The sequence below is a fragment of the Mchenga conophoros genome, linkage group LG13, assembly GCF_057382185.1.
Source record: "Mchenga conophoros isolate Kocher_MC1m ecotype Shallow Benthic linkage group LG13, M_conophoros_male_GT1.1, whole genome shotgun sequence".
NCBI lineage: Eukaryota > Metazoa > Chordata > Actinopteri > Cichliformes > Cichlidae > Mchenga > Mchenga conophoros.
Genome location: NC_140538.1, coordinates 30,861,759 through 30,876,133, shown reverse-complemented (window position 1 = coordinate 30,876,133; position 14,375 = coordinate 30,861,759). Strand labels below are relative to the sequence as shown.

Below are 14,375 nucleotides of genomic sequence, written 5' to 3'. Positions count from 1 at the left end.
CAATCTGCTGTGGTGGCATTAAAGTCCTGCCAGTTTACAGCGGCTGATTTGGTCCCTAAAATCCAGAAAGTAATTATTCATGGTAAGGAATTCATGTGGACACTAAGCGTGTGGGCAGGCAAGGACATTTAAACAGTGAGGCTGACAACCTACCATTTCTTCTTGTCTGGCTTAATGTCTTCTTCAAAGTCCTCTACAGAGAGACCAAACAAATTGAATTTAACAGGTAAAGGAGACTTTACTCATCCAGATATTTACGCACACCCACAGCACGTGGTGTGGTAAAGGTCGGCCAAGATTTTGACCACATGTCAGAAGCTGGTTCAAAATTGGACTAAACTCACTTGAACTCTGACTTTGTCTGCACTTAGAACTATCACAAGGCATTAAAACAAAACATCGGGCATTGATGACATCACAGGAATCTAACATTCTAATCTATGCAAACTGTCTCCAAGGCTACATAATATCAAATTAAATCATAGCAAAGGAGTAAAAAGCAGGATCAGTCTTAGGGTGTATGTTACATGTTTGCCAGTTTGGATGAGTGAGTGCAATACTCCATCGGCCTGTGTTGTAGCAACCTGTTGAACCTGCTGAGAAACTTTTCTTTGTCCACTCTGCCCCAAACTTCACATGCTCCATAAAAGTCGAGGCCTAGAGACCTCTGCATAGTTATTGCAATTAGCATTAGGTTATCAGTATCATCTGATATATGTGACATTTACAGTACAGTACTCACACATGACGTAGGAGGGAATAAATATGAACTTTTTGACATAAATTTGATCATATGAAATTGGATTTTTTTAAAATGTGAAACTTTTTCCTTCCGTCATACTTCAGAAATATAATATATTAAGTTTTGAACATTTTAAAACATTTAAGTTTGCTCGTTGTATTTGTAAGATCCTACATGGACGTGCTCCACAATCATTGGTCAGTCATGTTAAAATCCATTATCAGTGGAAAACAAACCTGATCCTCTACTAGAGGCGATTGTGCAATACCTTTTAGACATAACACTCAGGAAACAGTTATTATCAGTTAAAGGTAGTGAGATTTGGAGTGATACATGAAACATGACGGAATAAGACACGCAGACTTAGCATGACGAACCGACGAGGAACACATACACTGTGAATACATAGAGAGGGAAAAGGGGACTGGGGATGAGACATGGACATAACTAAGCACAAACAGAACATGATGGCTGGGGGGGAAAACACACGTGACAGAAGGGATGGGTCACAAGGGCAAAACATGTAAACGAGAGGAGGAGACGGGAGAAAAAGACATTACTGAAATACATGAAGGGCCAGGGCTGGGGCAGCCAACCAGGCACAGACAAAGAGCCACAATTTTTACTGTGTCACCGCAAAGAGCCACATCATACACCTGGGCACACATGAATTTTTCTCACAAAGTTGATAGAGAGTTTGGGTCATAACTCAAAGACACAATGATGCAGTCAAATCATTTGGAATTAAATATCTCTGTCAGTGCGCCCCAGGGTGGCTGTGGCTACAATGTAGCTGCCATCACCAGTGTGTGAATGGGTGGATGACTGGATGTGTAAGGCGCTTTGGGGTCCTTAGGGACTAGTAAAGCGCTATACAAATACAGGCCATTTACATCTGTAAATTACAAGATTTAGAGGGTTCTGACATCACATCCAGTCTCTCTGCTGTAATGTTGTGTTTTTCTCCATAATTTTAATTATAAGCTAGATACATTGCTGCTAACAGCAACAGGGATGAGTCAGTGAGTCAGTTGGGCTTGTGAATCATGATTCATGAGTCAGTAAAGTGATTCTCGAGTACTGAACGATTCGTTCATGATTCGCACTTCACTACTCACAACTATGGCTGAGCGCAATTGGGGTCATGTGCGGACTTATTTTACGTCCACAAACAGCTGAGACATCGTTTGCGATACATGTGGCAAAAAAAGTGCTCCAAGAGTGAGGTCTTGTGGCCATACTAGGGAGACAATCAAAAGGGCTGTTGGGGGGTAAATACATTTTACAGGGTTTATTTATCGGATAAAATACGTTAAATGTCACCGCCAGCATCTCCATGCTGGGGAAATCGGTTTTGCAGCTGTTTGAGCTAAGATTTTCGAGTTATTCACAAAATGAAAACCTGTACTTTGTGTCAGCGAGACCTCCATTCAAATTCAATTCAATTTTATTTATATAGCGCCAAAACACAACAAAAGTCGCCTCAAGGCGCTTCATGATACAGAGAAAAACCCAACAATCATATGACCCCCTATGAGCAAGCACTTTGGCGACAGTGGGAAGGAAAAACTCCCTTTTAACAGTAAGAAACCTCCGGCAGAACCAGGCTCACATGAAATTAGAGACCACACAAATCCAGTCGTATTAAAGTTAAAGTCAAATTTATTTGTATAGCACATTTAAAACAACTGTTGAACAACATTTAAGATAATCAAAAAAGATTTTTATCTCTATAAATACACGACAAAAAAATAAGAAAAAGAAGCATGAAATGAGAAGATTTGAGTAAGAAACAAGACAAAAGTAGTACAAAATCATTCTGATTTAAAAACCAAGGAATAAAAGTGGGTTTTCAGATGCGTTTTGAAAGTGTCTAATGTTGAGGAGGCCCTGACATGAAGGGGCACTTTGTTACACAATTTAGGAGCAGTCACAGCAAAGGCCCGGTCACCTCTGTGCTTTAATCTGGACCTCAGGACAGCCAGGAGCATTTGAACTGCAGGGCTCAGTGATCTTGCAGGAGTGTACCAATTTAAAAGATCATAAAGTTATGAGGGTGCTAACACGTGCAACGCCTTAAAAACGAATAATAAAATCTTAAAATCAATTCAAAAACTAACTGGCAGCCAGTGTAAGGATGTTAGTATGTGAGATATGTCGTGCCAGTTAGTAACCATGCTGCAGCTTTTTGGACCAGCTGCAGGCAGCTAACTGATGACAGACTGACACCTGAGTAAAGACTATTACAAAAGTTGAGGTGAGATGAAATGAAAGCATGGATAGCTCTCTCAGAGTCTCTAAAACAGAGGAATTGCTTCACTTTTGCAAGTAGCCAGAGGTGAAGGAAACGGGTCTTGATTACAGCATTAATCTGTTTATCAAAGGTTAGATTACTGTCTGTGATGGACGAGAGGAGTCACAGGAATTATCAGAAAAATAGGGTTTCCATTTATTTAACCAAAAAATTATATTTACAAAAGTAATAAATGTTGAGCTCATAAAAGAGGTCAAAGAAACAAAACTAAACTCAGGCAAAGAACTGCAAACTTACCAAATGACTGCCCAAACAAACATAACTGACCTAAACAGGAAATGACACACACGGATATATATAATGGCTGATCAGGAACTAAAGTGTGTTATTGTGTTCAAATGAAAAAATGAAAATACACAAGAGTACTTATTAAACAGATAGAGACCAGAAACACAAACCCTATGAAAAAGGCAACACATGGCTCCAGCACTCATTCAACAGAAAACTACCAAAGTATTTATGTGTTCAGCCTGCAGGTCAAACAGGGATGTAAAAAAGGCATACAGAGCCTAATGCAATCAAAACAGGAAATTCAAAAACAACAAAACAAAAGCGCTCATCCTTTGGCTTCTCAGCAGTGGCCGATAACTGATAATGGCATTTCAGTGAGAAGGCAAACCACAATGCATATATATATATATCTATGAAAAACAAGACAAAACACTAATGTGTAGTTGAAAGTCCCTTCTGGCTTGCTTTGAATGAAACATGAGGCCATGCCATGTGGTATGATTACAGCATATCATCATCTTCTCCACCTCCGTACATGTTGGCCAGTTTCTTGAAGCGAGGGCCCCACTCACTGAGGCAGTCATAGTTCTGGTCTCCACTACTTGAAGAGTTCAAAGAGGAGAGACTTCCTGCATCAGAACCACCTCCCTCATGGTCAAATACCATCTGGGAGTCATAAGGGGGTGCTGTTGGGTCGTTGTCTGCAGCCTTCAGGTTCTGAGGGAGGAGCAAAGATAACTTTTCTAGAAATTTTACACAACTTGTTTTGGTTACCTTACATAGCCTGGATAAAGATAACAGAATAATGAATGTGGAAGTTATTAAAGCCCAGACATGACGTACAATTGACGTACACATCTATCCACATCCATGCCTCTATCGTCTGCTAGCAGAGAAGTCCAGACTTCCCTCATCAGCCACTATCTCCAGCTCCTGGTAGGAGATGCCTTAAACACCTCGCCAGGGGGAAACCTAGTTTTATTCACCCAATAACAAAAACATTCATACAAACCTTATCTGTACTAAAGTGCCTTGTCTAGCATTCACACACTCACAGTGGATACATCAGGGTCCAGTGTCTTTCACAAGGATCCTTTGAAAATGAGGACTGGAGCCAGGAAGCCAGCCATGATTATGACTTTTAGACAACCCCTTCTACCTCCTGAGCCACAGTTCCCCTAAGAAAACCTTCATTTGAAAAGAACTGCCCACAAGGCACAAAATGCTTTCTCCAAGTGTGACAAAGCACATGTAAGCTGTTTAGGCATTCTGGAATACTCTAGAGCATAAAGAGCTGGTACAGCATTTCATGATCAGAACAAAAACAGTAGTACTCAAGAAACTTGGAATTATCAAGTTAATCCTACAATATTAGAAAGAAACCCCAATAATCAGATGACCTGTGAACAAGCCTCTGGTGACAGTGGGAAGGTGAAACAGGACCCGTCCCTGCTTGCCATGTTGCCAACGGAAATTCCAGACTAGAGTAGAGTCTAGCTGTTTTCCAGGACACTGGTTCCAAGTTGTGAACCAGATTAAACTTTTAAATTCATGCACTTGCTCCTTTCTTACCACGCAACCAACTCCATCATGTCCTCAGAGCCAGTCTTAACAGCCAGGGATCAGACTGCCAGGGCCTGCACACATAACAGCCATCCAACACACAATGCACCTTAACCCCTATGGTACCTCCCGTGGGTGGTGAGCCCACTTAAGTGAAATCTTGTAACCATGCTTGAGTAAGTTTCAAGGTACTTTAGAATCTCACTCACATCTTCAATGAAGTTGTTCATGTCTTCTGGGTTGGTGGGCCGAGGTCGGTACTGAGGAGCAGGCATGAAGTTTGGCACCACGTTACTTCTTAACACCTCAGGCCGGTTGTCCAGACCACGGTGGAGAACACTCAAGTCATAGTCCTGATAGAAAGTGATTTAATGATGCATTATTATATGGAATATTTTATGCTGTACTTCTGCAATCCACACTCTTCATCCACTCACTGCTTTAGGCCTGTTGTGTACTCATACTTTTCTATCACTAAAAGGCCTGGGTCAAATCACTGAAATAATACAGCAAATTTAATCAGCCTTTTAAAACTCTCCGTTTTTCTTTTTGGCATTTCACCCAACTCCCCTCCTTTTTCATCCAGGCTTGGGAACGGCAATGGCAGAATTCTCCAGTACTCCAATAAACACAGTGACATATTTTCCAAGGTTTTCTGCTCCTGCGTGTGCAGCTTTGATTACTTTGTACTTGTGTAAATGTGTAATCGCGTAAATGTGTCCATTTACCTGATCATCCTCTCCACCTCCTTCTTCATCATAGTAATAGATGTTGTCCCTGACACTATCATCTAGCAGCAGTGGCTTCTTTTTGTCCTTTTTCCTCTGTTTTGCAAACAGCAGCATTAGCAGCACCAGTGCTGAACACAGAGTGTAAAGTTTAGCACACAGTAACCAACCAAAACCTACTTAGCTGGGAAAGGAAAGAAATGCTCTGACCTGAGACTACAGATGTGTGACTCACCGAGCAGCAGGATGGCTCCAAGTATTCCGAGGATAAGGGGCAGGTTGCTGCCACCTATAGCACGGTCTGTGCATGTCGCCTCTGCTCCCTTGCCCTTGCAGTGGCAAACTTCAGCTTTGATGATGCTGTCCTGCTCCAGGCCATGCTTGTCTGCCACTCTTAGTATAACACTGTAATCTCCACTGGGCAGCTCAGTGCCTAAATTTAAGATGACCCCTGTTCCTGAAATAAACAAGACAGCAGAAATGTAGCTTTATAGTTCTGTGTTGATGGATTTGTTTTGTTACATATTTTTGAAAATGAGACATCTGAATAAAGCCAATCATCCTTCTTTTAAGTATGTTGTGTTAGGGTTTCTTTTCTGGCAGTACTCACTCTCCTCACACAAGCACCAATCACTCTAATCTCAGTGATGAAAACTGAATCATGTATGAGCTAAACTTTAGCCTTTGGAAGGAAGCAGCCCTGATGTTCACAACAGGAAATATTTTTGTTATCGCAAAAGAACACAGCTGATAAAATATCAGTGAAATTTATGTACCAAAATATTTCAAATTCTGGCCATCTTATTGGACAGCATAAGTTTGTACTTGTCACATGTTAGCAGTGTACATACTGGTGTCGTTCATCCTAGCGGTCCAGTTGGTCTTTGACATGCCCTGTAAAGACACCGAGTAGGGAGGTCCAAATTCTGGTCCGTCTTTATCTGTTACTGACAGCAGCTGAGGAGCTGGATCCTTGTTGCACACCTGAGGAAACAAAGTCACAGTGAAGCTTTCCTTCATGCTGATGACCATCCTGTAGTTGGAAATCTTACAAACACACCCATCCTGCACCACAATTAGACAAGTTCAACACAAAACGATTCTTGAGCTATTGGAAATAAGACACACCTTGATTTCACGCTCTTCAATAAACGGAGCATTGTCATTGACATCTTCCAGCTGAATGATCAGGGTACCAGTTCCTGTAGCCGGGACAGCATCTGGTCACAGAACAAACACATCAGGAGACCAAAATGTATTTAAATAAAATCTGTATTATTGCTCAAAAACTTTGCTCTGGACTGATTCTTATAACTAACATTTGGCTGTTAAACAAATAAAGGCAGAGCAATTAAGGGCTACAGTGTTATTAGCTATGAGCATCCAAGGGACATCAGTTTGTACTGGAATTTTGTTTAAGGAGAAGAAAAAAACTTCAGGGCAATAACACACTTTCATATCACTATTATTTTGCTACTGGGAACTTCAGACCAGCTATTGCAGCTTTTACACTGATTTCAGATGTGATATCCAATTTAAGCTTGAGCCTCTGTTTTTTTTAAGATACACATCGTTTTAATACTTGTGAAGATCAAAATAGTATAATCAACAGAAAGTATTGATTTCTAATAATTTCTCATGAAAACTGTTTTAATGTCTTTATTATGAAAGCGAATTAGATGACAATACCGCAGATGTGTTAAAATATATTTCTTTCAATTCAGCTCAAAATAAAATGAGGTCAGTCAGCTGAAACCTGTCTGAGGCACCTTTTTTGTGCTTGTACTGCACATCTCTCTTTTTGTGAGAACCAACAGTATTCACCCATCATACTCAATTTTCCCTGATATTGGTTGCATGAATGCTTCACAAACTGATCGTTTAGTTGGCCTCAGTTTCCTTTTGAGCTCAATGTCAAGTATGAGTTCACAGATTTCAGGACAAACCTAATTTTAGCTTCACTTTTTTTTCACTTTATTTCTAAAGACAACATATTTCTTGAAACAAAACGTATTTCCTAAATGCTGAAACGCGCTGCTGTTTCTGTCCAGTCATCTTCGTTGTTCAGTACTTGGAACATCATACTGTAAACCAGGATGTGTTAGACAAAAACAGTTTTCAGATTCTTATTCAGCAAGTGAAAGTTCCTGAAGTAAAGGTGAAGGAATCCCAGAAGCAAAACTCTTGTTGACCAGTGTAATTATTCAGACACTTGTAATTTAATAAAATCATATCAGTGGTCATTGTGTATGGGAGTCAAATGATGATAATAGTGTGCAGCAGTCTTAACTCCCACCTACCATCATCACATGCACCAATGTTTGCGATGTATCTGCTGTTTGTGACAAAAGGAGCTTCTCTGTCCATGAATCTTCTCACTTTAATAAGGCCTGTGTCCTTGTCCACATTCAGCCAGCCTGCAGGGTCATTAATCATTTTGTACCTGCACAAGACAGTCACAGAAAAGATGGCAATACTGTGCAGGCGGGGTGATTGCAATTAGCATGTTTCACAATGTGGTGCAATGTGTTATTTGATTTTTGACATAGACTTACTTTTTCCTTAGGCTAAATACACAGTGACAGGTTAGGCGCAGAATGCCATTTATTCAGTATTCAGTATTATTTATATAGTGATAAATCACAACAACAGTCAATTCAATTTGCAAATCTCATGAAACACATTAACTGTCACAGGGTTCCTGTATCCTACCAGTGCTACCCCTGAGCTCATTAGTAGACACACCTATTAATCAGGATTTTACGGCTGAAGGGTAAAAAAAATGCTTTTCTTCAGAAAAAGAAATAAAAAACAGAGAAAAAAATAGAAATAATAATAATATTAATAATGGCTTTTAAGACCTTACTGATAACGATAATCCAAAGTAGTATTAGGAGTCATTAAAAGTCATGAGGGAGGTGTGGTCTGTGGCTCTGCTGCAGAGGGGGTTTGGTTCAGCAGGCCCAAGGGATAGTACAAGAGAGGCTGGCAGGGCAGCTGAAAGCAATTCAGTTATTTCAGGGGCATCAGGACCAGAAGGAAGATAAACATCACGGGGCCTCAGCAGCAGACCTTGAGCTTATTTAAGATGCTGAAGGCAGGAATCTGATTTACCAAAAAAATTATTGGAGGCCGGAAAAAACAAAGGCAAAAGCGCACTGAGATAAACTAACTAAAAATCTAAACTGGGAATAAACTATGATTAACTGTGACTTTAGAGCATAAACATGAATCTGAAACGGTGCATGTGGAAAAGAAAAACATGAACATGCACCTGAGCAGAAAGCATGGAAACAACCATCCAGTCACTTGGATGAGTGACCAAACATTTCTCCCACAAAACGCTACGTCCAGATGAACAGAATCAACTTTTTGGAGATTTACTTTCCTGGATGATTGAGAGTGCATCAAGACGTTTTCACTAGCAGCAATGCAAATGTTGTTCATGTGACCTAATTATCTCACATTAGGCCTGAGAAAATGAACTCTGGCTTTAAAGATTCTAAGACTGTTTACTCAGACTCTGAGAACTCAAAGACTCCTTGCTCAGGATCTGTGATCATTAAGACTGTTCACTTTATTGGCACTTGCTTAAAAGCTGTGGGCACTAAGGACTGTTTTTCACCTGCCCTCTCGGAGTGTGGAGTTATGTCCCAACAGACTGTTTCCCCTCAGGCTTCAGCTCGGCTACCAGCTCAGCCTCCTGTTCAGCTCTCTGATTTGCCAGGGGTCTCCATACCGGTCCTGCATCAACTTCTGCTGGACGTACAGGTCAAGCCCAGCAACCAGTGGCCCCAGTACCACTGTCTGCCTCAGCTGGAGGTTCAGGAGACAAGCAGCCAGCATGTCTCGTCGGCTTGGTGACCATGGACTCTTGTGCTGTTGTTCAGGTCACCCACTGACCTGGTGGCTTTTGGTTTTTGGCCATGACACCCTGGGTTGATGAGCTCTTGGACCAGTTTGGTACTGCTCGTATTTTGACGACACTGGATTCAACTAAAGGCTACTGGAAGATTCCCTTGTCTAGTGAGTCTAAGAGAAAAAGCGCCTACCCCACAAAGGCCTTCTCCAGGTGCAGCTTCCTGCACCATCTTTTCAAAATCGTCATATTTACCACCACAAAGTGTTTTTATGTGCTAAAAGGAAGGAATCATTTCCTTCCATGTTAGTAAAACCAGTTCTGAAGTATGGTTTCACTCTGAGGGTATAGCAACCGTGGCACCCAGTTTCTTGAAAAAACTTAACTTTGAGCTGTAATTTTAAACTATTTAGGGGTTTCTGCTACTATGGCAGTTTGTGGGAGGTGGTATGGTGGTTAGCACTGTTGCCTCGCAGCAAGAAGGTCTCGAGTCCTGGGTCTGTGTGGACATTGCATGTTCTCTCCGGCTATTGCAGCTTTCTCCCACTGTCCAAAGACCTGCGTGCCCATAGTGTGGGGGAGAGTGAATAATTGTTTGTGTTGGCTCTGCGAGACACGGTGTACGCTGCCTCTACCACAGCTGACATAGGTTCCAAATTCTACTTTTTAGGTAAAATGCTTTTCATCATTAGAGATCATTTTATGATTCTACTGTGTGTTGTCATAATTCAGTTTTCCTTATATTGTCATTAATGAGAACTTAATTGCAGCGACAGTGCAAAATCTGGTAGATGGATTGATTCTTACACAGCACTTTTCTGCTCCACCTTAGCACATAACATGCCACATTTACCCATTCAAACATTTTTTTGTATAACAAGTGTGTTCTATCTAACATTCATATTCACTTGGGGTTAGTAGAGATTTCAGTACATCTATGTGGTAGCCAGAGAATGTTCTTTTTCAGAAATATTTGGGCACCAAATTTATTTTGCATCACAGAAAAATATATAAACCAAATGCTATTTCCATCCATCTTCATCCGCTTTATCCGGGGCCGGGTCGCAGGGGGCAGCAGCCTAAGCAGAGAAGCCCAGACCTCCCACTCCCCAGCTACCTCCTCCAGCTTATCCGGGGGAACACCAAGGCGTTCCCAGGCCAGCCGAGAGATATAATCTCTCCAGCGTGTCCTGTGTCTGCCCCGGGGCCTCCTCCCGGTGGGACATGCCCGGAACACCTCACCCAGGAGGCGCTCAGGAGGCATCCTTGTCATATACTCGAACCACCTCAGCTGGCTCCTTTCGATGTGGAGGAGCAGCGGCTCTACTCTGAGCCCCTTCCGCAAATGTTATTTAAAATCTATAATTAGTCTGTGTGACGATTATGAAGTACCAATCAGCTATCAACAACACTCTGTACTGTTAAGATTGTACACTTATTGTTATCATCAAGTGTTTTCATAAATGAGAGAACCAATTTATTCTGTTTATCTCTCTCTGGTGCACAATGCAAGTTTTGGGCTCGACCCCGTTGTGCTTGAAAACATTCTTCAAAGTTTTTGGTCTACGTTGACATGACATCATCATGCAGATTTGTCAGCTCTGGAGCCATCATGCAAATCTCCCATTCCATCCCAACAGCGTGCCATTGGATTGAATCTCGTGACTGTGGAAGCAACTTGAGTACAGTGAACTCACTGCCTTGTTCAAGAAACCAGTTTGAGATTATCTAAGCTTTGAGATATGGTCTGTGGTCCTGCTGGAAGCATCAATAAGAAGGGCAGGTACACTGAAGGGAGGGACATGTAGCAGGCTGTGTAATTTATGTTACTGACAAATTCTGTTCCTTTCAACAGAAACAAAAGTCTTCGGACCAGAAAATATTCTTCCAATCTTTGTTTGTCCAGGTGTGGTGTAAACTGTAGCCTCAGTTATCTATTCTTAGCTAACAAATCACCCAGTCACCTGGTTTGATCTTTAACTGCTGTAACCCATCTGCTTTAAGGTTGAATGTGCTGTGCATTTAGAGATGCTGCTCTGCATATGATGGTTATCCAAATCTACAAGGGGTGCAACAATACATGTATCAATATTCAACCGTTTGATACAGTGCTTTCGGTTCGGTACGCACATGTATTGAACAATACAACATTTTTTATTTATTTTATCAGCTTTTCTTCTGACGATGCTGTCTGTGTTGAGCGCTCAGTGGATCTGCGTTCGACTACTCTGCCTAGGCTGCACTGTCGAGTGCATATACACTGAGCGCAGCGCAAGCTAGCAAGACAGAAGCTAAGCTCGTTGAAACATGGCAACTGCCTCAACGCTATCCGAAATTGAACCTCCCCCACCCTCATTCAGATCTGGCCTTTAGACCTATTTTGGTTTTCATGTGAAGTATGACCCTGATGGTAAGCGAGTCATGGACAAAAGTAAAACAGTATGTCGGATGTGCTACGCAATGCTCAATTGGTGGGAACTAGTGCGTTAGCGCAGTTAGGTTGTTAACGTGTCGACGCCGTCCACGGCGATCCGCGGTAACTTGTTAACGGAGATTTGCTGCGTTATGGCGTTAATGTCATTTTAACGAGATTAACGCTGACAGCACTAGTGGGAACACAACGAATATGACTGCGTATTTACGCTGACATCATCCTGGTGCAAAGACAAGTGGAAGCAGACAAAACAACAAGCACGCATGCTACAAACTTTACCCGAGTCATTTAGACAGCTGTTAGCACATGATTCTCCTTATGGGGACCTGATATGTTTAATATGCTGCTGAGAATATAGCCCAGAAGAAGCTATAGTATAACTTTTATTTTGGAAAGAGACATTTCTCTGTAATAAAGAGAAATGGCCAAAGATGAGTGATTTCTCGATCAGATCGATTTATTTTTTTTATTATTTTGTTGTTTCAGCAACATTAAACTTAAAAACTGTACCTTTGAGTTAAAATATATATTTATAATTTTAATAAATGACAAATTAAAAAGGCATGAATATTTTTTTGTATTGAAAACATATCGAACTGTGACACCAAAGTATCGAACCGAACCGAACCGTGAATTTTGTGTATCGTTGCACCCCTAATATCTACATATGAATCTCTAGTGGTAGTTTGAGTCAAGGCTAGCTTCCTATGAGCTCAAAGCAGTCTGGCCGTTCTCCTCTGATATCAAGAAAACATTAAGAAAACAATTAAACTTTTCAAGCCCGTCTGTCAGCTTGTTGGGTGTTAAAAAGCAAATTATGACTAATACTAGGGGTGTTTTATAGTGTGGTTTTTTTTTCAATATTTCAAAAGTAATGTAATGTTTGCTTATGAGGTTGGTGACACATTTTTTGTTTACCTTTTTACTTCAAATGTTGCTTGAAGTAAAAAGATGTTTGGGGGGGTTTAGTTCCTAGTTGACTTACGTGACTTTCTGCTTGCGTGCAGTGTCTGGGTCTGAAGCAGTGTACTGCACCACAACTTCATCCACAGGAAGGTCCTCTGGTTTTACCACAAGCTTCTCCTTTGGATCAAAGACTGGAGCTTCATTCACATCTCTCACATTCACCACCACTGTGGTGGTAGAAGTGACCACAGAAACACCAGGAGCAAAAGGAATCTCATTCTCCACTGAAACCAACAGAGTGTGCTTGCTGGCCGTCTCAAAGTCCAGCTCCTGGTTGGAAGGAAGGGAGAAAAAAACACATTATAAGGGTGTTGGCACAGATTTTTATTAAGTCCCAACAAATCACAGAAAATGCTTCCATCAACTAATCACTGATGATAAATATCTCCCAATATTATGAATGAATTCCTGATTTTCTTCCTACCTTTGCAGTAGAAAGGATTCCTTCGTGTTTGTTAGTTCCTGTTTTTACTGTGAAAAGTCCATCAGGATCACCACTGACGATCTTGAAGATGGCGTTCCAGGCTGGAGTTTGTGGTTCATCCTCATCTGTTACTATCATCTTAACCACCACAACATCCTTTTTGTTTTCATCAACTGTCGCACTATACTGTGAGAAAATTAAGGATGGGTCAGAATCATGGGAGTCAAAACAGATCTTGGTGTTCTGTTCTGTTTTTGCTGTGATGGGTCATCGGAGTCTAATAATAATGGATTTATATAGCACTTTTCAAGGCACCCAAAGCACTTTACAATTCCATTATTCATTCACTCTCACATTCACACACTGGTGGAAGCAAGTTACAGTTGCAGCCACAGCTGCCCTGGGACAGACTGACAGAAGCGAGGCTGCTATATATCGCGCCATCGGCCCCTCTGGCCAACACCAGTAGGCGGTAGGGTAAATGTCTTTCCCACGGACACAACGACCAGGACAGAGAGCCTGGGGATCGAACAGGCGACCTTCCGGTTACAGATGCGCTTCCCAACCTCCAGCACCACGGTCGCCTAACCGCCAAATAACTTAAATTGTACATCAATAATTCATGTTCAATTCCGTCTAATCTTATTGCAGACATATACTTCTTGCAAGAAACTGACTTGCTCACTATGAAATCCGAAATCTTAAAGTACAAAGTTTGACAAGATATAATATCAAACATATAATAGTAAAGGAGGTGAAAAAAACATTAATTTGTAATACATCTCTCAGTGATCCAATAAGATTATCAGTTTATCCCTAAGTAATAAAATATTCATGCTAGTCAACATTTGTGGCCCCAGCAATGACAATCCATCTTTCTTCCACAACCTCTTTTCATTATTAACCAAATCAACAAACATAATTATCAACTAAAACTTCAGCACAGTCATCAAACTCACCCACCTGGCCCAAAAATGTGAATTTTTAATATTTAAATACCAACTTACTTAAACTAGACATACAATTCAACTCCAGCAACTGAATATAGACCTTCTACTTACAAAAATAAATGGGTAAATAAATGTCAAATGGATTACAACACAAAAAGGAAAGT

General features: G+C 41.1%; 1 protein-coding gene across 1 annotated transcript in view; it reads right to left on the bottom strand.

The window, feature by feature from the left end:
• Window positions 1-2,305: 2,305 nt before the first annotated feature.
• The window catches only part of LOC146561533 (B-cadherin-like), a 28,284-nt gene continuing 16,214 nt past the window's right edge, over window positions 2,306-14,375 (bottom strand). The window contains exons 10-18 of the mRNA XM_085242997.1: window positions 13,262-13,447; window positions 12,857-13,107; window positions 7,879-8,021; window positions 6,707-6,798; window positions 6,430-6,562; window positions 5,814-6,035; window positions 5,579-5,709; window positions 5,060-5,203; window positions 2,306-4,004 (exon numbers count right to left, since the gene is read on the bottom strand). Coding sequence (XP_085099123.1) covers window positions 3,789-4,004; window positions 5,060-5,203; window positions 5,579-5,709; window positions 5,814-6,035; window positions 6,430-6,562; window positions 6,707-6,798; window positions 7,879-8,021; window positions 12,857-13,107; window positions 13,262-13,447 — 1,518 coding nt within the window. The 3' untranslated portion in view covers window positions 2,306-3,788. The remainder of the gene's footprint in view (window positions 4,005-5,059; window positions 5,204-5,578; window positions 5,710-5,813; window positions 6,036-6,429; window positions 6,563-6,706; window positions 6,799-7,878; window positions 8,022-12,856; window positions 13,108-13,261; window positions 13,448-14,375) is intronic.